We start from the raw sequence: 25,938 nt of genomic DNA on the forward strand, positions 1-25,938 counted from the left end.
CTCTCCCTTAATTATAGCAAAACAACTCTTCAACTATTGCGACTTTGCAAAGTATGACTCTTGTTTTCTATAATTAATATTGCTAACCTTGCAATACTTTCCTTAATAATCATACAATCATAACTTTTATGCTCCCACTATCTTGATGATTATTATAAAACATAACACTTATGCTCCCACTAGCTTCGACATGTATTCATAAACATCTTAACTTTCAGAAAAACAATGCTTATTGAATTTCTTAAGTTCATGTTTCTAATACTTAGTGTTTTGATAATCTTTTATCAAGGTTTCTTGAACTTATACACATTTGCCTTAGATAGTTCATATGTGTGTCTAAACAATTAAGACTAATTGCCAAACCTCACAATTCAAATTATGGAAAGGGATGCCGTAACCATAATTGAATTCGAGAATGCAATTTTACAATCACTATCTTCTTAAAATCTGTCTTAGTGAAAGAATTTCCTCACAATCATTTTCATGAAGGAGGAAATCTTATGACACTTAGATTTAAACAGTGTATTTGTTCCTATCCATGTGAATTTGTCAAAACCAAAGTTTTCGACAAATTCAAACTCTTATGGATCGAACTTTCTTGATCTCGATTTCTTGCCTTTATGGTAGCACAGCTGCCCACCATGTCTTCCAAGTAGTTAAGCAGCTCACCCTTTCCTATCAATGTACCTTTCATTGATTAAGGTGCTTTGCCTTTTATGCGTTCAAAATGAGAACTCATAGAACTCACATGCATAATTAACTCAATTGGATTGACATAGAATCAAAATAATGTCAACACGATAGGTTGTAAACCTCAACTCGTGTGCTGGTGATGATCGTTAAGGTTTATTTGATTTGTTCTTGAAACCTTTCAAGACCATTAAGGCTCCCACTGACTCCTTGACATATACGATTCTCTTGTCAAAACATTTCTTGACAAACAAATATTCAAGAGTTAGTGTAGCTTTTATCAAAACTCTTCATAAATTGGTCCTAGTTGGTCTTTGTCTTATCCAAGACATCACAACTTTCCACATTTAATGAAAGTTACAAACCTTCTTAATACCTTTCACTCAATGTCACAATCTTAACTTTAAGACTTGTTATTGGAACGAAGTATGATTGACTTATTGATTTAACCATTTCTTCAATTCTTGATTCCTCTTCTTAGACATACAATTGTACTAAGACTCACTTAGAGGATCAATTGAGATATGGTTCTTAATCATTAACACCTATCATAAAGCATAAAAGGTACTCTCCCATCTTCTTAGAATGGAGAAACTTTTATCTTTCTGCCTACTTGATTCTTCTTATTCGTTCTGCTATTGATCTAAACCCTTTAATCAATTCAGAATTACACTTAATCTTGTAAGTATAATCATATTTACTAAACCTTTAGTAAATCATGACGAATATCTTTGTTACTCTTATGGTGGACTTGATCAAAACGCAACTTTATGTATTCGATCTCCAAGTCCTTCACTTGACACTTTCTCAATGAATTAGTCTAATTTCCAAATATGAAATTTCTCATTCATCGTGCAACCAAGTTGCATGATTCCAAATTTCTGTCCAATTGAAACTTGGGCGATGAGAAACTCTCCCTATTTGGTAAATTCTCGACTTTTACATAAACACCATAAATAAGAATCATATCCATTTGTTGTAGAAATATTCAAACACCAATTTTCATAACGATTTCATTGCAAGGAAATAAACAAATAAATAAATAAGTCAAACGAATTTTTTTTATTTATAAAAGCAGCGGAAAACATTTGTCCTTACAATGCAAAATCCATTGAAAACTATGTATTTCAAAAGAAAATTTTCTAACAACTTTATCATAACTATCTAAGATCAAAATCTAATCTTCAAGTCCATGCGATCAAGATCCATTCCTTGTGATTAGATTCATCTTGCTCTTTCACCAAGCTTCCTTTCTTTTCACCGATCCTGTAAAACATTCAAATGCAATCTTATTACATTATGTATTAAGAATTAATGAATAGGAACTTAATGGAGTTAGATAGTGGATTTTACCTGAAGCGTAGCCATACTCTTTGACTCTCCCATCTTCTGGACTCTTTAGGCTCTTTGGGCAGACTTGTATCCAAAGCCCTTTCTTTTGGCAGTAAACGTAGGTCGGTTCTCCTAGAACGTCCTCGGAAGCATGGTCGGTTGACTTTCCCAACAAATACGCTCCATTGCTTCGCCAAATCATTTCTGATTCAGCAGCAATGAGCATGTAAGTTAGGTCAATGAGGTTGTCGTCATGATCCATCATATAATACTTTCTTTTGAACTCATTATATGATTCAGGAAGTGACTGCAAAACCTAATTTACAGCCAACTGATCTGGGAATGACACACCCAACATTATCAACCTATCAATGTGTGATTTCATTCCTAGAACGTGGGCACACACGGGTTTACCATCTTCATGTTTCATTTCCAATAGGGCTTTAGTGATATTGAACCTTTCAATTCTTCGATCTTGTGGGTTAGGGAGAACAATAGGAGGAGGAGTAGGAATTGAAGCATGATTTCTCGTTCCTCGATTGAATCGTGGAATATCATCTTCATGTGGAATGCTTGTTCCACGGGATTTGGGAAGACCATAGTTGTCGAACTTTGACATCTACAAAACGGGAGAAAAACAAATTCAAGTTAGTTGTTAGATTGAGTCCTTAGTAAATCACCCAACACGAGATACTAAGGCTAGGACCCAACACAATATTCTACAACTCGGGAGAGGGATGTCGTTACCCTAATTGCAGAATATTTGAAGGTAAGTGAATGACGATTCACTAATTTCCACCATGAAAAACGAAAAAGAAATTTAAGTTTTAAATCTATGAAAACTCCTAGATCCTTTGAGATTCATTGAACTTTCAATGGGATGTTTAAATCTCGATATGCCCCTCTTGTTTGTGACTGGGATGCCGAGGATCACAAAGCGGGTGTGAATAACCATGCAAACTTACATGGTGCACTCACATGTTACAGTCACCTATTCGATGTGCCGGTAAACCACACACGCTCCACCGAACTATGACAAACACTGAGTCACCCTTTGCTACCTTTGCTTAGACCCATTTAGTGTGCCGGTTGACCACACACGCTCCACTAACGTCTTCGCAAGGGCACAAAGTGTAATTTCATGGAATTGCATCAATTCACTTTTGCCTAAGTAACTAAGATTGGGAATTTTATAAAAACATTTAGTTACTTTGATAATTCATTATACTTATAATGGAAGGGTTCGTCCTATCCTACCCGTTCGTCTAACGACCCTCCACTAGTCAAGAGTGCGGTGGGTAAGAGTGGATACCCATTCAATCGCCATATTATAGGCAATTTCCTTAAACACCCCTCATAGACCAGCTTCGTGAATGAGGCCTACTAACGGTAAGACTGACTTTTACTCATACATATATATAATGTTAGACTTTTAATGTTATATATAGTATAGGGTGTATTTTATACTTTTAAAATACTAGGTGGTCTAATTTAACAATTATGCTTTTAATTCAATTAAATTGTAAACCTAAACTTTTATGGATTTATTAAACCTCTTTTAATTATACACCTTAATTAATTATTAAAACCATAAGGGTGTGATTTGAACTTTTTCAAAACTATACTAGAGTTTTAGAATTTAACATTCCTAATTAAACTTTTAATCAAATTTTAAATTCCAAAACTTGAGGGCAAGTTTTGAAACATTTCAACACATTAGGGTTTCAACTATTTAAATTTCAAAACTACAAAACTATTGGGTTCAAATTTAAACTATAAAACCTAAAGGGCAAAATATGAAACTTTTCATAACAACAAGGATCAAATAACAACTAATCTAAACTAACATTTAATTACATAATTATCCATATTTGATTTGTTTAATGATTTCTTGCAAAACAATTTATCAATTTACTCAAAATAATTAATCAATTATCTTATAAGGAAACAATTATCTTATTAATTGATAAATATCCTCAATTAGATCAAAAATATAGTCAAATATATCATATAATCGGATTAATATTGATCTAACATGATAAGGTAACTATCCCAATGCAAAAACAGCAAGAAATCCCGAGATAAGCTCTATCTGACAAGTTGACTCGGCGAGTCAAGCCTGGACTCGGCGAGTTCAGCTATGGACTCGGCGAGTCCAGCTATGGACTCGGCGAGTCCAGCCTCCAAAACACCAAAAATCGAATTTTTCAGATATACAATGCATCAATACAATAGAAACCAGTCAAGTCTCTGATACCACTGATGGGTTTTGGTCATAAGACATCCTATGTGCTCATACAAACCCTAATGCTTGGGTCTAGATTTCTCTATTGTACATGCGTTGAATCCAAGACTATAAACCCTAATTTTAGCATATGGAAATCAATATTAACATATAATTAGGTTTATGATATTACCTTGATTGTTATGTAGCAATAACAACCCCAATTCCTCCTTGAATTGACTTTGGAATGCTTAGAGTCACAAGTGTCACTCCTCTAATGGCTTACAAACACCATAAGCAAGTGGAGAAGGTATATAGAGAGAGGAGAGGTGTTAGAATTCGTCCTAAGGACTTCTTGGGAAGGGTTGGCCGAATTCATGAGCCTTAGGGGGTTTATATAGGTGTAAAGATTAGGGTTTTAGTCCTTATCCTTATCTAGTTGCTTGTCCACCAAGCAACCATAAGATAAGTCTTAGAAACCCTTATCCTAGTCGAATTCTAAGGCATTATCACCTTAAATTCGTTCACCCTATATATAAGATAATCCTTACCTTATTTTGTAACTATCACATAATTACAATTCAGCCCCTCTAGTTTAATTAATTACACTTGATCACAAAATTAATTCTTAATTAATTATTGACCAATATTAATTAAACAAATATGATTTCTCCTTTAATATATTATTCTTATAACATATTAATAAATCATAATAACCTCTCTCTCTCTATTTATTTCTCCAATCAAGTTGCTTTGGTGAAGGCAACCCAAAAGGACCATGCACCATCGGGTCAAGTACATACCAAAATAGTTATGGACTTAGACACTAATCCAACACATATAACTTCTGACTCACAGGATCATAGCAACCGTATCCTTTCTGTCCAATACCATACCCCAAAAATACACAAATAGAAGATTTCGGCCCCAACTTGTTCCTCTCAACATGAGGACGAAGAACAAAACAAGTACATCCAAAAACTCATAAGGAAGAATAGTCTGGTAGATGACCATACAACTTCTCAAAAGGAGACATTCCTGAATTTAATGAAGTAGGGATACGATTAATCACATACACAACAGTTAGGACTGCTTCTCCCCAAAAGGCACTAGGGACCTGCGCAGACAAGAGCAATGAATGGGCAGTCTCAATAATGTGATGATGTTTTCGTTTTGCCACATCGTTTTGCTGAGGTGTGTCAGTACACGAGGACTGATTTTTGGTACCATCAGAAGAAAGTAACGGAGTAAAATCATTAGAGGTATATTCACCCCCTAAGTCATACCTGAAGCACTTAATCAGAGCTCTAAAATTATTGTAAATATCAAAGAAATCAGATATGCGTTTCATAAGATAAAACCATGTATATCAAGTATAATCATCTATAAAAGATACCTAATAGGCTGACCCACCCTTTGTGGATACTGGTGAAGGACCCCATACATCAGAATGAATAATGTCAAAGGAGCAATAGAACAGGAAATACTTTTATTGAAAGGTAAAGCAGAAAATTTTGCCAGTTTACAACCACTGCAATCAGAAATATCATAAGTGTCTAAATGACAAAAAACACCACTAGATGCTAAAAAAATCAAACGTGGTACAGAAACATGTCCCAAACGAGAATGCCAAAGATAAAACTCAGACGACAAAGGACTCAAACGGAAAGAAGATAAATCAATGTTGGAGGCAGCAACATCAGACACTTTAAGAACCTCCATGTAACATCCCGCTCTGGCACGTATCACAATATTGTCCGCTTTGGGCCACTCGGCACGAGGACTTCCCAGGGGGTCACCCATCCTGGTACTACTCCCGCCCGAGCACGCTTAACTGCTGAGTTCTTATGGGATCTGTTGCCCTCACGGCTTTAAAACGCGTTGTGACAAGGAAGGTATCCACACCCCTTTATAAGGAAATGTTTCGTTCTCCTTCCAAGCCGATGTGGGATCAGATCTAACCCACTTTCACCCCCATTATAGGGTTCGACGTCCCCGTTGAACACATCAACCCGTGCCCTAGCTCTGATACCATTTGTAACATCCCCCTCTGGCACGTATCACAATATTGTTCGCTTTGGGCCACTCGGCACGAGGACTTCCCAGGGGGTCACCCATCCTGGTACTACTCCTGCCCGAGCACGCTTAACTGCAGAGTTCTTATGGGATCTGTTGCTCTCACGGCTTTAAAACGCGTTGTGACAAGGAAGGTATCCACATCCCTTTATAAGGAAATGTTTCGTTCTCCTTCCAAGCCGATGTGGGATCAGATCTAACCCACTTTAGTTGTAACAACCCGAAATCTCAGGTATTGTTAAATTATGTTTTTGGGGTGATTTAAGAGGGGACTCGGCGAGTTGGAGCCTAGACTCGCCGAGTAGGATCGCAGACTTGGTCGCGGGTTCGCGACTGGACTCGACGAGTCCAGATATGGACTCGGCGAGTCTACACTGTTCAGCGAAAACCCTAACCGTTCAGATTTGGGACGTATAAAGGAGACTTATTGGTCGTCATTGTTCATTTTAGCCTTCTGAGAAGAACCCTAAATCGATTGGGTGCATCTGGAGCAAGGATTATAGGCCATTGTTGATTATAGAAGAGTGGTTGTGCAAGGAAGAGAAGGGATTGGCTAAAGGAGCAGCAAGGGAGTCACATTCTGAGGATTGGGGACACAGAGGATACATCATCCAGGTATGAATTCGAGTATACTCTGCTATGTTGATGTGATTATGGAATTAGGGTTTATGGAACCCTTTTGTGAATAGATTGAATGTTACCCTAGTCCCCATGTCGATTGTAACCCTGTATTGGGACCTTTGGAGGTCCAAAATGTCCCATGTCTGTGCATTTCGGGAATTGATGAAGGTTTTGGATTGGAATCCTTATGCCTTGGGTCAAAATGTAAATTATGAATCATATGGTGTATCATGAGCACTGAAATGAGGACTTTACGTGATGGATCAGCCTAGGAAGGCCAGACCTAGGAATGGTCGAAGCAGTTCTGACCTTAGGATGCAGTTTGAGCAGTTGCATGGCATGGACTCGCTGAGTTCGATGAACAGACTCAGCGAGTAGCTTGAAGATTAACTGGGACTCGTCGAGTTGTTCTTCAGACTCGGCGAGTTGAGTCGGGGTGGCCCCGCGATTCTTCCAGGAGTAACTCGTCGAGTCAAGGAGGATACTCGACGAGTAGATAGGGAATCTCAGAGATTTGGAGGACGTCTAGACTCGCCGAGTCGACATGGTACTCGCCGAGTCCGGACGAGTTGACCGTTGACCGTTGACCGTTGACCATAGTTGACCTAAGTCTGACTTCTTAGGGATAGTCACACTTAGAAGATATAACTGTTAATGAGAGATATGTGATGTTATAGGGAGGTTGTAGCTCGTCGGATTGTGCACGAGTGATTTCAGGATTTGCTAGCCTTCAGCATTCACGAGGTGAGTCTTCTCACTATACTGTACCCGGAAGGGTTTGACTGTGTGACCGGAAGGTCAGATATGATATGTGATATGTATGCTATATGTGGTAATCTGTTTGTTATGTATGTTATGGGCCGGAAGGCAATATGTTGTGTGATGGACCGGAAGGTCGGTGTGGGTAGGACCGGAAGGTTTACCCAGCAGGGACGGAAGTCCCCTGAGACACATGGACCGATAGGTCAGGGCCTGGAAAGGCGTATGCGTGTAAGTTGTATATTGGGGAACTCACTAAGCATTTATGCTTACAGTTGTTATGTATGTGTTTCAGGTACTAGCGAGGACCGTGGGAAGGCGCCGGCGTGATCGATACACACTGAAGGATGTTTTTATGATCTTGGGATTTAGACTATTTGTATTTGACATAATACTTAAATTATTTATGCCTTGTTTTGAATGGAAATACTTTATTTTTAAAATGAAAAATTTGTTTGAAAATTTGTGTTGTTACAATTGGTATCAGAGCCCTGGTTTGAGGGATTCGGGTGCACCTTCGGGAGTAACTGAACTCAAACCGAGGATTTAAGGAAAACTTTTTAAATAAAGGCATAAACTTTTGTAAATGGTTTTGTGGTAAGCAAGAAAGAAGCAGTGTGTACGATCAGTCAGCGCCCGAACGGTAAAGATCCCCAAAATACCTTACAATATTATATGATATGAATTGTTATGCATGCTAGAAGACTAGGTATTCATGATAGGACTAGAGTGGCCTAATTTGTGATGCCTTAGTTTAGGGAAGTTTGCCGATATGGGATGCTTTACTAGTGTGCGGGTAGATAGTGCATATCAGAAGTAGAGTACTCACTATCCGGGGTTTGGGGAGGAAGACTTGGGATGAATGCTGATGCGGTGTGGTCGGTAGTATTGGGCCCGTACTACCGAAGACACCGGGTCAGAGGGAGACCCAAGTAAGAATCCCTGGATATCGGAGACTGAGTAGGGTTGCGTTATCGAGTGCGATTATTCTCGATGGAGTCTCTGATAGTTCTATGTTGTATTTCAGAGACATCATGGTTAGACCACGCCACAGAGCGAGTTCGAGCGGGGTGAGTGACGAGGAGATTCGTCAGATGATTCACGAGGAGGTAGCTGCGGCGATCCGGGCCGAGATCCCGGAGATGTTTGGGTCTATTAAGACCACCCTGATGGAGACGTTTGATGAGCGGTACGCCGCATTGACTGAGGCTGCAACCGCTGCAGCTACCGCAGCTGTGGCCGCTGCTAGGCCACACGGGGGTGACTCGTTGCTGTTCCGAGAGTTCAGCAACACGAAGCCACCAGAGTTCGATGGGACGCAGGATCCGATTGCTGCGATGAGGTGGATCGCGGATATAGAGGGGTGCTTCTACACTTGTTCATGCCCGGAGCACCTGAGGGTACGGTTCGCTTTGAACCAGCTCCGTCTGGGAGCGAAGGACTGGTGGAAGTTCGTGACGGCGAACTTCACTTTGGCAGAGATTACAGCAGTGACTTGGGAGGGGTTTACTGCTATGTTCAGGGACGAGTACGTTCCCCCGGTGGAGAGGGAACGATTGGTTCAGGAGTTCTTAACCCTCAAGCAGGGTACTGATTCTGTTGCGGTGATCACGCGGAAGTTTCATGAGAGGGCGATGTTCTGCCCCGAGCTGGTGTCCACTGATCAGGCTCGGATGAGCCGGTACTTGGGAGTGTTGAGGAGGGATATCCGGGAGTTTGTGTCAAACTCCACTTACCATACTTTTGCGGAGCTTCAGGCGAATGCCAGGAAGCGCGAGATCGAGTTGGAGACCCAGGCCAGGGAGGAGGCCGAGTCTCAGCGGGTGGACCGGCGACCGGCTCAGTCCCAGCCGGCAGCCAAGCGGATAAAGTCCACCGATTCAAGAACAGGAGGTTCGAAGGGCCGCACTTGCGGAAAGTGCGGCAAGGGTCATGATGGGGCGTGTCGATCTGGTGCTTGCTACAAGTGTGGCAAGGAGGGGCACATTGCTAGGGAGTGTCCCAAGGGGTTTACGGTTTTCTTTCATTGCAACCAGACAGGCCATAGGAAGGCCGAGTGCCCTCAGCCTCTTCAGGGATCTGCACCTGCTGCCAGAGCTACTGCGACTCGACCGGTGAAGGCCGAGGCCCCGAGGGCTCGGGGGAGAGCCTTTCAGCTGACTGCGGAGGAGGTCCGCGCTGCGCCCGATGTTGTGGCAGGTATGCGGTAATTCATGTATTTATTTTAATGTCGAGACGTTATGCTTATGTTATTATATGCGTAGGTACTTTCCTTGTGAACTCTGTGCCGGCCTTAGTGTTATTTGACTCGGGTGCGAGTAGATCCTTTGTATCTTTAGCCTTTAGTCAGCATATCAGCGTTAGTCGTGAGTCGTTGAGTCAGCCTCTGAGAGTTTCTATAGCTGACGAGAGAGTGATTTGTGCCACGGAGGTTCTCCGGGGATGCGTGTTAAAGATTTTCGGGGTCGAATTCCCTATTGACCTGATTCCTATTGCGATGGGTGAAGTCTGTGTCATCGTGGGTATGGACTGGTTGAGCCAATTCGGCGCTGTCATCGACTGTGAGCGTCAACTGGTGACTATACGAGACCATAGTGGGGGAGTTCTTTCGGTGTACGGCGAGGGTACCCGTTCTGGATCAGCTTTTTGTTCGGCCGCTAGGGTGAGGCAGTGTCTACAGCAGGGCTGTAAGGGTTTTGTGGCGTATGTGATGGATACGCGGGAGGGTTCTGAGAGACCGAAGTCAGTTGAGGAGGTCCCTGTGGTGCGTGAGTTTCCAGATGTTTTCCCCGAGGAGCTACCGGGAGTACCTCCTGTGAGGCAAGTAGAGTTTGGTATCGATCTGGTTCCGGGGGCCGCGCCTATTGCTAAGGTGCCTTATCGTCTTGCACCTCCAGAGATGCAAGAGTTGTCCTCGCAGCTCCAGGAGTTGCTGGGGAAGGGATTCATTCGGCCGAGCAGCTCGCCGTGGGGAGCACCTATTCTGTTCGTCAAGAAGAAGGATGGTTCACACCGGATGTGCATTGATTACCGGGAGTTGAACAAAGTGACGGTCAAGAACCGTTACCCGTTACCGAGGATCGATGATTTATTCGATCAGTTGCAGGGAGCATCTTGGTTTTCCAAGATCGATCTGAGGTCAGGGTACCATCAGGTGAGAGTGCGGGATGAGGATATCCAGAAGACAGCGTTTAGGACGCGATATGGGCATTATGAGTTTGTGGTGATGCCTTTCGGGCTCACCAATGCCACGGCTGTGTTCATGGATCTCATGAACAGGGTATGCAGGCCGATGTTGGATCGGTCAGTGATTGTATTTATCGACGACATTCTGGTGTATTCGAGATCTAAAGAGCAGCATGAGGAGCATTTGAGGGAGGTCCTTGAGGTATTGAGGTCGGAGAAGCTTTATGCAAAGTTCTCCAAATGTGACTTCTGGTTGCGGGAGGTCCAATTTCTAGGACATGTTGTTAATCAGAAAGGGATATTGGTCGATCCGGCCAAGGTTGAGGCAGTGATGAGTTGGGAGGTGCCGAAGTCACCCTCTGAGATCAGGAGCTTCCTTGGGTTGGCAGGGTATTATCGGAGATTCATTAAGGATTTCTCCAAGATTGCAGTGCCGCTCACCAAATTGACCCGCAAGGGTGTTGCATTCTCATGGGGGCCCGAGCAGCAGACCTCCTTTGAGACACTTCGCCAGAGGTTGTGCGAAGCCCCGGTATTAGCTCTCCCGGAAGGGATGGAAGATTTTGTAGTATATTGCGACGCATCGATTTCGGGACTGGGTGCAGTGTTGATGCAGAGGGGTCATGTGATAGCGTATGCATCGAGGCAGCTGAAGCCTCATGATGCGAGATATCCCACGCATGATTTAGAGTTGGGGGCAGTAGTGTTCGCTCTCAAGATTTGGCGTCACTACCTGTACGGGGTTCGATGTACGATATACACGGACCATAAGAGCTTGAAGTATTTGATGGATCAGCCCAACCTAAATATGCGTCAGAGGAGGTGGTTGGATGTGGTCAAGGGTTATGACTGTGAGATCCTGTACCACCCAGGCAAGGCTAATGTGGTAGCCGATGCATTGAGCCGCAGGGCGGAGAGCACTCCATTGCGAGGTGTATGCTTGAGACTGACTGTGATGACCCCAGTATTGGATGCTATTCGTGGGGCACAGGCCGAGGCCGTGCGACCAGAGATGCAGAAGAAAGAGCGGGTTGTGGGGTTAATTTCAGAGTTCGTTAAGGATGGACGAGGGCTTATGACGTTTCAGGGTCGGATTTGGGTGCCGTTCGTGGGCGGTACGCGTATTACTTTGATGGAAGAGGTGCATAGGTCGAAATTCTCGATCCATCCCGGTGCTACGAAGATGTATTTGGACTTGAGGAAAGAGTATTGGTGGCCCTGTATGAAGAGGGACGTCGCATGGTTCGTTGAGAGGTGCTTGACCTGCCGCAGGGTTAAGGCCGAGCACCAGAGACCGCATGGCAAGTTACAGCCGTTGGAGATTCCCGAATGGAAATGGGAACAAATCACAATGGATTTCATCACCAAATTGCCAAAGACTGCCAGGGGAGTCGATGCAATTTGGGTGATTGTGGATAGGTTGACGAAGAGTGCACACTTCCTTGCCATCAACGAGAGTTCTTCAGCGGAGAAGTTGGCGGAGATATATGTGAGAGAAGTGGTATCTCGGCATGGGGTGCCGATCTCGATTGTTTCAGACCGTGATGTACGTTTCACTTCCAGGTTCTGGAAGAAATTCCATGAGGAGCTAGGTACTAAATTGCATTTTAGTATCGCATACCATCCCCAGACAGACGGCCAGAGCGAGCGGACGATTCAGACGCTGGAGGACATGCTTCGAGCGTGTGTGTTGGACTTCGAGGGTAGCTGGGATGCATATTTACCCTTAGCAGAGTTTTCCTACAACAACAGCCATCATTCGAGCATTGGTATGCCACCTTTTGAGCTGTTGTATGGTAGGAGGTGTCGGACCCCCATTTGCTGGGGAGAGGTGGGACAGAGAGTGATGGGCAGCACAGAGATCGTGCTTCAGACGACAGAGCAGATTCAGCAAGTTAGACAGAGGTTATTGACCGCCCAGAGCCGACAGAAGAGTTATGCAGACAGGCGCCGATCCGAGCTTGAGTTTCAAGTCGGCGACTTCGTTCTCCTGAAGGTCTCTCCTTGGAAAGGAGTGATTCGATTCAGGAAGAGGGGCAAGTTGGGGCCCCGGTATATTGGGCCATTTCGTGTGATTGCAAGGATAGGTCGGGTAGCCTATCGGTTGGAGTTGCCAGCGGAGTTGGGGCAGATCCACGACACTTTTCATGTGTCGCAATTGAGGAAGTGCATAGCCGATGAGTCGGCAGTGGTTCCATTGGAGGATATTCTGGTAGATGCGAGCCTGAATTATGCTGAGAGACCAGTGGCCATCAGGGATCGGAAGATCAAGGTTCTGAGGAACAATGAGGTACCTCTAGTGTTGGTTCAGTGGCAACACCGCAAGGGATCGGAAATGACTTGGGATCCGGAACGTGAGATGCGGGAGCAGCACCCGGAACTATTTGCAGAGTGAGACTTCGAGGGCGAAGTCTAATCCTAGTGGGGGAGAGTTGTAACAGCCCGAAATCTCAGGTATTGTTAAATTATGTTTTTGGGGTGATTTAAGAGGGGACTCGGCGAGTTGGAGCCTAGACTCGCCGAGTAGGATCGCAGACTTGGTCGCGGGTTCGCGACTGGACTCGACGAGTCCAGATATGGACTCGGCGAGTCTACACTGTTCAGCGAAAACCCTAACCGTTCAGATTTGGGACGTATAAAGGAGACTTATTGGCCGTCATTGTTCATTTTAGCCTTCTGAGAAGAACCCTAAATCGATTGGGTGCATCTGGAGCAAGGATTATAGGCCATTGTTGATTATAGAAGAGTGGTTGTGCAAGGAAGAGAAGGGATTGGCTAAAGGAGCAGCAAGGGAGTCACATTCTGAGGATTGGGGACACAGAGTATACATCATCCAGGTAAGAATTCGAGTATACTCTGCTATGTTGATGTGATTATGGAATTAGGGTTTATGGAACCCTTTTGTGAATAGATTGAATGTTACCCTAGTCCCCATGTCGATTGTAACCCTGTATTGGGACCTTTGGAGGTCCAGAATGTCCCATGTCTGTGCATTTCGGGAATTGATGAAGGTTTTGGATTGGAATCCTTATGCCTTAGGTCAAAATGTAAATTATGAATCATATGGTGTATCATGAGCACTGAAATGAGGACTTTACGTGATGGATCAGCCTAGGAAGGCCAGACCTAGGAATGGTCGAAGCAGTTCTGACCTTAGGATGCAGTTTGAGCAGTTGCATGGCATGGACTCGCTGAGTTCGATGAACAGACTCGGCGAGTAGCTTGAAGATTAACTGGGACTCGTCGAGTTGTTCTTCAGACTCGGCGAGTTGAGTCGGGGTGGCCCCGCGATTCTTCTAGGAGTAACTCGTCGAGCCAAGGAGGATACTCGACGAGTAGATAGGGAATCTCAGAGATTTGGAGGACGTCTAGACTCGCCGAGTCGACATGGTACTCGCCGAGTCCGGACGAGTTGACCGTTGACCGTTGACCATAGTTGACCTAAGTCTGACTTCTTAGGGATAGTCACACTTAGAAGATATAAGTGTTAATGAGAGATATGTGATGTTATAGGGAGGTTGTAGCTCGTCGGATTGTGCACGAGTGATTTCAGGATTTGCTAGCCTTCAGCATTCACGAGGTGAGTCTTCTCACTATACTGTACCCGGAAGGGTTTGACTGTGTGACCGGAAGGTCAGATATGATATGTGATATGTATGCTATATGTGGTAATCTGTTTGTTATGTATGTTATGGGCCGGAAGGCAATATGTTGTGTGATGGACCGGAAGGTCGGTGTGGGTAGGACCGGAAGGTTTACCCAGCAGGGACGGAAGTCCCCTGAGACACATGGACCGATAGGTCAGGGCCTGGAAAGGCGTATGCGTGTAAGTTGTATATTGGGGAACTCACTAAGCATTTATGCTTACAGTTGTTATGTATGTGTTTCAGGTACTAGCGAGGACCGTGGGAAGGCGCCGGCGTGATCCATACACACTGAAGGATGTTTTTATGATCTTGGGATTTAGACTATTTGTATTTGACATAATACTTAAATTATTTATGCCTTGTTTTGAATGGAAATACTTTATTTTTAAAATGAAAAATTTGTTTGAAAATTTGTGTTGTTACACTCCAAGACATACAGTTCCCCCACCCTACGACCGATCCCAATCACCTTCTGGGTGTGTTGATCCTATATAACACAAACATAATAAAAAAAGAACACCCAGTTACCAGACTTATATAACTGACTGACTGAGGCAAGATTCAAAGTAAGTTTGGGAATGTAATAAATATCAGGGGGAGTGATATGAGAAATAGAGACAGACCTAACACCCTCAGCTAACGTAGATGTATCACTAGTAGACTTAACAGAAATAGACGACACTTGCGACAAAGAAGTAAATGATAAAAAAGGAGGGGTCATATGATTGGTTGCACCAGAATCTAAAATCCACAAAGATGAGGGAATACCTGTTGAACCAGATGCAGTAGGACCAGAGTCAGACATAGATGCAGAAATGGCAGTGGGATTAGAAGCCAAATACTGTCTGAATGTAACACCCAAAGTCAGGAAGGCCAAGAAAGGAAAGGAAACCCTAAGTTTAAGGGACGACTCGTCGAGTCCAAGGAGGAACTCAGCGAGTCCGAGCGGGATCCGGGTCAAGGAGTAAGTGGCCGACGGCGAGTCGGCCAAGGAGACTCGGCGAGTCTGGTTTGATCGATGAAAACCCTAAATCCGGGACTTGGATCCTATTTAAACATCTCATTTTCTCCCCTAGGGTTCCTTTACTGCCTCTCTCACCCAGAACACCGAACCCTAAGCCCCATTGTTGCTCATTCAAGCTTCCAAGCCATTTTTGGGTGATTTGAAGGAAAAAGAAAAGGGGAATCATTGAAGCTTCAAGGATTGGCCTTAGATCTGAAGTTTGTGGAACCTTGCAGAGTTATTGAAGGTACTAAGTCATTTCCTTCAATTAGATCTATTCTAGTTATGAGTTTTGGGGCTTTTTAGCCATAATTAGTTACCCATTTGAGTTAGAAGTCAGATCTGAAGTTGCTACTTCGGATCTAAGCACATTTTGGCCCTGTGAAGCATAAAGTAGCTGCCCTTGAGTTGATTATAGAGCCTCCTTGCCTTAAACCCTAGTTTATGGTGTGTTTAGCCTAGATCTCCTTCTCTACACGTAAAGTTTGCAACTTTACGTGAGGAATAGGCTTGGGAAGGGCAGATCTACAGTTTGGAGTCCATGCATGACTCAAAAGTCCTCTGCATGTATGAATATCTGAATGGACTCGGCGAGTCCTTTGAGTAGACTCGGCGAGTAGCATGAAGATTAGGAGCAACTCGACGAGTGGGATGAACAACTCGTTGAGTCGGATGAAGATTGCCTTGTACTCGGTGAGTCTGTTCTTAGACTCGGCGAGTCAGGTCGCGAAACCCCAAACCCTTCGAGTTGAGACTCGAATCAGTGAGGCGAGTGGAGACTCGGTGAGTCGGACAGGTCAGGACTCGGAAATCGGTAGACTCGGCGAGTCATGGACTGACTCGGCGAGTCGAGTCGTGAATGGAAGGACTTTGAGCATATGAACTCGGCGAGTCAGTAGATAGACTCGGCGAGTAGGGTTGACCTGGAAGGTTGACTTTGACCAGAACTTTGACTTTGACCAGCGTTGACTGGGTTGACTTTCGAGGGTCAGTTAGACTAAGTGTTGCATTGATATTGGTAGCTCGGGGAGCTAGCGTAGCAGCAGTTCAGGGTATTGTCGGTCAACATCCAGAGGGGTTATCAGCAAGTTCAGCAAGTGCATGTGAGTTTCCCTTTTGTGTGAATGGGTCTACGACCACAATGCCGACCCATGTAGTTATGAGTAGAAGACCCGAGGGTTAGCCCTAGGCACAGTATACTAGTATGATATTCAGGACGAGGTCCCGTATCTCACCAATAGCAGAGTGAGGATGGTGTTCCACATCTCATTAACAATAGATCAGGGGAGAGGCCCAAGTTAGGAAAATAGTGAGTGTGGGCTGGGCCCGTATCTCACTATCAGTAAGAGCATGGACGGGGTTCCATGACTCATCAGTAGCAGGACAAGGGCGAAGCCCGGGATAGGCGAGGCCTTAGGACAAGATCCGTCAGTATGTGTTAGCTTACGTGTTGTAAGATGTTTATGTGCTATTATACGTTAGCGGGCGAGGCCCTGTGACAGGCGAGGCCTAAGCGAAACAGATCTGAAGCCGAGCGGGGCTCGAAGCCAGGCGAGGCCTGGAGCGGTGGGGCCGTTGTAGCGGGCGAGGCCCGTGGTAGAGGGTGAGGCCCAGAATGGCGGGAGTGGCCCAGTATGTGCAGTATGTGGTTATGCATGGTATGTGGTAGGGTGGGGAAGTCACTAAGCTTCGTGCTTACGGTTTTCAGTTTTGGTTTCAGGTACTTTCGGTAGCGGAGGGAAGAGCTCGGGGTGATCGCATGGCACACACCAGAGATTAGATCGCCTGGGAATGTTTTACTCTGATAACGAACATGTGTTTTGGAAATTAATACTCTGATTATGTTTTGGATTGATGATTTTGCTTTAAGTAATGTTTTATTAAAAGAAATTTTTAGTCTTGAATTTTGGGATGTTAAACTGAAGCTCTCAAACACCTTTGGATCCAATGCAGATGGGGGCATGTTTCCAACAGAATCTGTATCAACTGATGGGATAGTAGCAACAACAAAATGTGGAGGACGAGGGGTCTATGAAGGAGTACTATATGAACGTGGCCAAAACTTCTATTGACTAGACTTATTTTGTTGTCTCGACTGAGGTTGACCAGATTCACCCTTGTTGACTAACAATGGACACTGAGCTTTCCAAAAATTCTTATGTTTGCAGAATGCACAATCATCATAAGCAACCCTTGAAGTTTGTCGGGACTGATTTGAGGAGAAAGCAAGCATAGCAGGAGCAAGAGTAGGAATAGAGGTTGCTTTAAACCCTTTATCTGCATGAGACTTGATACGAGTCTCTTATGTAATTAACTCATCGACAATAGAATCACCTGAGGGAAGAGGATAGTGGTGAAGAATTGTTCCACGTAGACCTTCAAAATCAGAACGCAAGGCCATCAAGAACTGGACCAAGCGTTGTTCTTCCTCCTAGTAATGTAAGGCTCAAAACCTTTTAACTATTTAGATTCAGTAAGATCCAACTGATCCCATAGATCAGACATAGCATCATAGAAATCTTGAATACTCTGGTCATTCTATTGAAGAGCACGAATATCATATTCTAACTAGTATTGTTTAGCAACATTAGACTGAGTATACAGTCTCTCCAAGTGATTCCAAACTTCCTTTATTGTGTCATACTTAGCTAACTGCATACCAATTGACTGAGTAACAGAGTTATTAATCCAAGTGATAACCTTGGAGTTATCAGTCTCCCAAGTATTAAGCAATAAATCAACATTCTCAGTTTGAGGCATTGAGGGTTTGGCTTTAGTCCCAGTGACATAGCCCCACATATTCTTCCCACGAAGGAAGTTCTTCATCACGTAACTCCAATACGTATAATTCTTTCCATCTAGACGAGTACTGATTGACTGAAGGGAATCATCCTTTCCAGTCATGTTGGCAGCGAATAAATAACCACAATAACAATATAACAATCTGAGAATGAAAGGAGTAACAAACCAGCGGAATCAATCAATCAGACAACGAATCAACAGCGACAACGAATCAATGTAACAACGAATACTAACAACAACGAGCGAATTAACAGCAACAAAGAATGAATCAACAACAACAACGAATCAACACATTGATCTGCTACAAATGAATCTGCTACAGTAACCATATAAAGGCTTCTAACAACGTATCAAACCTCCGCTCTGATACCATGATAAAGTTGTCATATGATTATAATAAAGAGAAAATACAAGGGTTCTCAATGAAAAGCATAAAGACTACAAAGAAGAAAGTGTATATAGATACTAGCTAGACAAAACCCTAATGGGCTAAAGACTAAATGACCCATAAGCAAGTGGGCTAATAATATATAGGCTAACAGGTAGGTTATACGTTCGTCCATCTTTTTGCCTTCTTCCTATAAGACGTAACTTTAAATCCATATGAGGATTTTCCGAAAAATAATATCTTGCCATTCTATACCACTTAATCAGTTCATTTGTTGAATCCAACATAACCTTCAAGAATTGTCTGATCTCAATATCAAGTGAATGAGAAGGTGATATACACCTGTTTTTTCTTTATTGTTAATAATAAAGATTGTATGAGTTATTCAGTAATTAAATAATTAAATAAATAGATTATAATTTTTTTTTAAAATCATCCGAAAATAAATATGAAGACAAAACTGAAAGCATTATGTCTATTCGAAACTTCGTTTTCAGTATCATATATGTAAAGTTGAGAGAACTTTGGTTTGGATCCATATGAAGGTATAAGACTGCCCATACTATGATAATTTTGACCGCTAATTCTGAAAGTATACGAAACATTGCATTTGTTAATGGAAGAGTCAACTTTTCCACCCATCGAAGTAAATGAAAACATCTAATTGAAGCGACGAATATTCTTCATGAAATATTTGCATCTGGGATCAAGATGACGATAGAGATTTAGGTATTATGGAGGCGCTTCTTTTAATTTTGGAAGTTCAACTTTGCCTTTACCACAAAACATGGAAAAATATGTGTTCTTTCCAGATTTATTACCTCAATGGACTTCATCTTTCCGTAATTTTGCATGGCAAATAGCACATACAAGAGTCTCATCACCCTAGTCCAAGTAATCTGATATATATATATATATATATATATATATATATATATATATATATATATATATATATATATATATATATATATATATATATATATATATATATATAAAAGTTGTTAAAAGATTGAAAAAATTAAAGTTTTAATAAAGAATTAGTTTAATTAAAAATAAATGGAGGCATAGATTATGAACATTACCTTTTGAGAGACCTCAAATTACATGTTTAAGAATGTGATGATCATTTAAGTCTTCATCTTATGTCAAATCAAAAAAGGGTATAGCAAATATATTTTCACTATTCCTTTTTAAAGTTTGATTCCCGAACAATAAACTTACGGAAGAATCTTGAGTGATTGCTAATGAAGTCGATTGATCAAATAATACATAATATTGTCCATTTCCCGAGGATAATGTTTTAATTGTTAGTACTAATTTTAGAAATGAATTGGATATAAACATAATGCATGCATATCGACATAAGTAGCATATAAAATACAATAAATGTTAAACGAAATGTATTCGTATCGTTGGAAATGTTAGATACCAGAGTTCTTAGATTAAAATTGGAAGTAGATTCGGAAGTTTGTTGAACACGACCAAGATTAGCTATAAAATAAAAACATTAGTAACTACAAATATGTATTAATTAGTTCAAAAAGAAACAAATGGATTTTGATAAACGAATATTTTTCATAAACCATATGGAATACATGTTGGCGTGGTGGACAATGTTCGATTGTTAGTATTGAATTTAGAAATCAATCGGATACAAATATAAATTGAAATATGTATAATGCATGTAGATCGACATAAGTAGCATATAAAACAAATGTTAAACAGAATGTATTCGTATCGTTGGAAATGTTAGATAACGAAATTATTAAATTAAAAATGGAAGTAGATTCGAAATTTTGTTGAACGCGACCACGATTAGCTATAAAATATAAACATTAGTAAATATAAATATGTATCAATTAGTTCAAAAGAAACAAACGGATTTGGATAAACGGATATATTTTATATACTGGACCTTTGATATTAACAATGGAAAAAGATTTGAAACTTGTGTGCTGATATCCATGTGCTATATTTGGGTTAACATTTTCATCAAAACGGGTAACATATGTAGAATTATCGGAACAAATTATATGTTGTTGCCATAACCCAAAGTAACAAAAGTAAATAAGAAAATATATTAGTTAGATGACATAAAGATTAGATAGGATATAATACAATATTTTGTATAAATTAATTGATATTAACCTCACAAATTAAAATATAATAAATCTACCTCCTCTGATAAACAAAACCTTAAAATGACACATATCCTATTTCTAAATAGGCTAATTGACACGTGGCAATTTTTAAGAAATTCTTATTTTTTGATTTTTTTTTGGTATTTCCTTATTTTCCGGAAAGTATTTATAAAGAATTCAAAATTCAAGTTTCCATTTTTTTTGGTAATTATAAAAATCTTTCATTTAAAATTTTTAAAAATATCCTATCTTAATAACATAAATATTCAAAAAATGGTTTTTTTACACCATATCTACTTTTGAAATACATTGTAGTATATAACGTTAACCTTTTATTGGTTATCAATTATCAATAATTTCTTTTTATATTTTTCCAAACGTTTCCAGCTTTTTATTCTTTCTAAACATTTTAAACTTTTTTTTTAATCGGCAAATTTAATCTATTCCTAAGTTAACAACACCTATTCCACCTATATCCACAATGGGACTTGAACCCTCGACCTTAAAGAATGAGGGCACCACCTGATACCGCTGGGCTACAAGCCATTTGATAGAATTAAACATATTAATTAAAAGCAAAGCCAACACACAAAAAACCATATTAATAATCATCAAATGCAATTAAACATGATGGATAATTAAAGCTCACCGGAAGATTTATCTTAATCTAAATAATCATCATTGCTAGAAAAATTCTATCACAGGAATATGTAAAGTTATTCCTGCCGGAAAAGTTCAGAAACACGTAGAAAAAGTACAAAAACTCTTCATCTTTTACTTACCGGCGGACATCCTTTTGATTTCACCTGGTTCTTTTGCTTTTTGCTTTTATTTCCCACAAACCAAAGTCCAACGAAGCTTATAAATTATATCATATCACAGATACAAAGCCACAAAAAAAAAAAAAAAAAAAAAAAAATCTTGGTATCTTTCTAAAAGAAATAAACATCACGCGCCCGTGATATTAAAGGCCATTTTTTTGTTTTTTATGTTCATTTTTTTAACAAATGGCAGCCACATACGTTTGTTATATAATTTTCTTTTTATTTTTTGTATTTTTCGTTGCTTGATCTTATACGTTTGTTATATATATATATATATATATATATATATATATATATATATATATATATATATATATATATATATATATATATATATATATATATATATATATATATATATTAGGTGTATGACCTATGTATTACATGAGTTTATTTTAAAAAAAAATATGAAATTATAAACATTTGAAAAGTTTGAATTTAAAAGAAAAAAAAATAGAAAAATATTAAATTATTAAAATTAAATTGTTTGTTTTTTTTTAATTTAAACAAATAATTTAGATAAATAAACAAAGAAAACTAATGAAATTTTAATGTAAAAAATTTGAAATTAGAAGGAAGTCAATTAATGAAATTGATATGCATTTATTATTATATTTATTGCAATTATTACATTTAAATATTATGTGGAAATTAATAAAATGAAAAAACCACAAAATGCCATGTGGAAAAAAAAATTAATTGAAAATAACCACAAAATGACATGTGGCAAAATCAATGAGAGTATGACATGTGGCAAAAAGTTCTTTACTTATTACTGAAGATATATATATATATATATATATATATATATATATATATATATATATATATATATATATATATATATATATATATATATATTTATGGTATTTTTGGTTGCTAGATCTCATTTGATTTGATATTTATAATTAAAATGTACAGGAAACAAATGACGACAAATTCAGAATTTTCAACCCAACAAGTATAGTATCTACTCTTATTATTTATATGTTTGTAATTATTCAATGTGTTTATCTTTTTTTTTTTTTAAAGTTTTTTCTTAATTTTTAGGTATTTAGATATCGTGAAGATTTAATGTATTGGGTGCAAAATGTGGCACACTCTCAAGGTTTTGTTATCGTTACTAAACGATCAAGGGCAATAACTATTGGATTCATCTCTAACATAGTACTTGGTAGTGATCGTGGTGGTATACCAAAAAACAAAGATGTAGATTCAAAAAAAATAATTGTCCATTCGAATCGGTAGGGAAGTATATGAAGGCTCGTGGTTTTTGGACGTTAAGGGTCGTACGTGATGAACACAATCATGAACCATCAATGTATATGGAGGGTCATCTGTTTGCAATGCAATTGTCGGATAAAGAATCTCATTTGGTGCAAGAATTGACAAAGCTCAATGTGAAACCGCAAGATATTCTGTCAACATTAAAAGAGCAAAATCCAAATAATGTGTCTTCACTGAGAACTATATACAATTTTCGTCGAAGTTTTAGAGATCTTAACAAGAAGGTAGAACCCCGATGCAGAATGTTATGCATATTTTGCAAACTAAAGGGTACGACTTTGAGTTTCGTTAAAATAGGGGTAATGAGTTAGAAGATTTATTTTTCATTCATCCTACATCATTAAAAATGTGGCAAACATTTCCATATGTGGTGTTGATGGATGATACATATAAAACAAACAAGTATAACTTTCATTTTCTGGAAATTGTTGGGGTCACTTCTACAAATAAGACGTTTTCCATAGCCTTTGCATTCATGTGTAATGAAAAGACAAGCAACTATAGATGGGCACTAACTTGTTTGAAATTAACTATTAATGAATCTTTTTCCCTCGTGTTATCATTACCGATAGAGATATGGTATTGATGAAAGCGTGCGAAGAAGTTTTTCCACAAAGTAATAATTTACTTTGTAGGTGACATATATTCAATGATATAACAAAGCATTGCATGACATGCATCAAAGGGGTTCTCTTCGGCCAATGTGGAAGAAATTAGTTGAATCTCCAACACCGAGTGCATACCTGGAAAACTATGCAACCCTTCAAACATTATTGTTTGAATATCCAAGTAACATTCATATATTTTTTGAAGTCTTAATTTGTTTAACACTTATTATTCATTCAGTTATACTAATCTGATTTTTATTTTTCTTCATCTTCTAGATGTTTTTGGTTACCTTTGTAGTGTTTGGTTGGACAAGTATGTCGAAAGATTTGTATCATTATGGACTGACAAACATATTAGTTTTGGAAATTCAACAACAAATAGAGTTGATAGCCAACATTCCAAGCTGAAAAAACACCTAAATTCGGCGAAATGTGATTTGGACAGATTCATATATGTCATTGAAAAAGTTGTTCAGGCACAACTCACTGCTATCAAAGAAAGTCTTGCAAGATGTAGAATCTTTCGTAAGCCAAAATTCGAGAATAAACTATTCCGAGAACTGGAGTTTGTTGTTTCATTTCATGCTATGGATAAAGTCTTAGAAGAGCTTCACCGGTTAAAAGGATTTAGTCCAACTCCTAAAAAATGTGGTTGTCAATTGCGGACATGTTTTGGATTACCATATGCTCATGAACTTGCAATGTATATCAATAAAGGTATGTTTAGTCTACTAGATTGAATTGATATTTTTTTTTATTTGTAATCACTTAGTGATATTTAGTGCTTTTTACTGCAGATTTGCCTATTCCGTTAGATTCAATTGATGTTTTTTTTTGGAAAAAACTTGATTTGGAGCTTTTTGTATCTGTGGAATATGGTGATTTTAATTGTGATCATGGCATGCAAAGGTTTAAAGAAATATACAACAATCAACCAGATCAAGGAAAAATCAATTTTATAAGAAAGTCAAGGGGGATAATGGATCCGTCAAAAATTCTGATCAATGAACCTTCGATTAAGAAAAATAATCGTGGACACCCAAAAGTGAAGCGTGGTCAGCATCAAACTCAAGCTCCTCACAGAATGCAAGGTTAATATCCATGCGATTGAGAACTAACATAATGTCCTCATTTTATTCCTTAAAGTTAATCTCATTGATTACATAAATCATAAATGTGATCAATGTTAACAAATATAATATCATAATTCAAACATAAGCAAATCTCCTTTTATGCTTATTTATCCATAAACCGTAATCAATAAATTCAATGTATGAGATCTTTAAAAGGTATCAACACAACATTAATATCAAGTCTTTAGACTATAATATTAAATTGCAAGAGATATCCTTGTCTTAGAGATAAACATTGACAAGAAATCATTTCAATTAACAAGCATCTCTTTGAATTGACTTATTAATCACATGAAACCAAAAAATCGTCACATGTTTATCACCACATATATGTTTATTTGGCCAAATATCAGTTTACTTTTGGGTCGGCTAATACCCACATTAATAAACAGATAAACTATAAAATTTGATAATAAAAATTGACAATAAAACATGTCAATTAATAAGTCTCTTTTTGGATTGACTTATTAGTGATATTTATCATCAAATATGTGTTTATCCGACCAAATATGAACCTACCTTTGGGTCGATTAATATCCGCAATAATAAACACATAAAACAAAAATATAAAATTTAATAATAAACATCGATAATAAATCATCAATTAATAAGTCTTTTTTATTGAGTTATTAGTAACATGTAACCGAGAAGATTGTCGCATGCTTATTATCATATATGTGTTTATTCGACCAAATGTCAACCTACATTTGGATCGATTGATATCCGTATTAATAACACATAAACTAAAATATAAATTTTCATAACTGAATTTATTGAAAACCTTAAAAACATCTTAAGTAGGCAACAAATTGAATAAATCAAACAATGTATGTCTCTATAAACTGATAATTTAAATCAATTTTCAAAACCACTAGACAAAAATTTAGATATGGACAAGCTGTACACAAAATGTCAAGATACACATGGGCAGATTTTATAAATAAGAAAAAAAAATGACGAGGTATAAATCTTAAACAAATGATCACTTCCTTCGTGTAACAACTTAACATAGATACATACATATAATTTCATGAATCATTTAACTAGATCCCCACCTTTAAATAACTCCCGTTAAACTTTTTCTCCAAAAAAAAAAAAAAAAAAAAAAAAAAATTCATTTGAATGGATTTTAGAGATATAAAATAAAAAATGTATCATTTTATGAGTTTATCAAATTGAAAGCCAGAGAACCTTGAGTCACTTAAATAAACCAC

At 39.2% G+C, this 25,938-nt stretch overlaps 1 protein-coding gene across 1 annotated transcript; it reads left to right on the forward strand.

Annotated features, from left to right (window-relative positions):
- Positions 1 to 22,624: 22,624 nt before the first annotated feature.
- Positions 22,625 to 24,687, forward strand: LOC128127540 (uncharacterized). The gene is made up of 5 exons (XM_052766080.1): positions 22,625 to 22,657; positions 22,747 to 22,885; positions 22,945 to 23,253; positions 23,868 to 24,308; positions 24,389 to 24,687. The coding sequence occupies exons 1-5, from the start codon at positions 22,625 to 22,627 to the stop codon at positions 24,685 to 24,687; spliced, it is 1,221 nt and encodes a 406-aa protein (XP_052622040.1).
- The last annotated feature ends 1,251 nt before the right edge of the window (positions 24,688 to 25,938 follow it).

Source organism: Lactuca sativa, chromosome 1, assembly GCF_002870075.4.
Source record: "Lactuca sativa cultivar Salinas chromosome 1, Lsat_Salinas_v11, whole genome shotgun sequence".
Classification (NCBI taxonomy): Eukaryota; Viridiplantae; Streptophyta; class Magnoliopsida; order Asterales; family Asteraceae; genus Lactuca; species Lactuca sativa.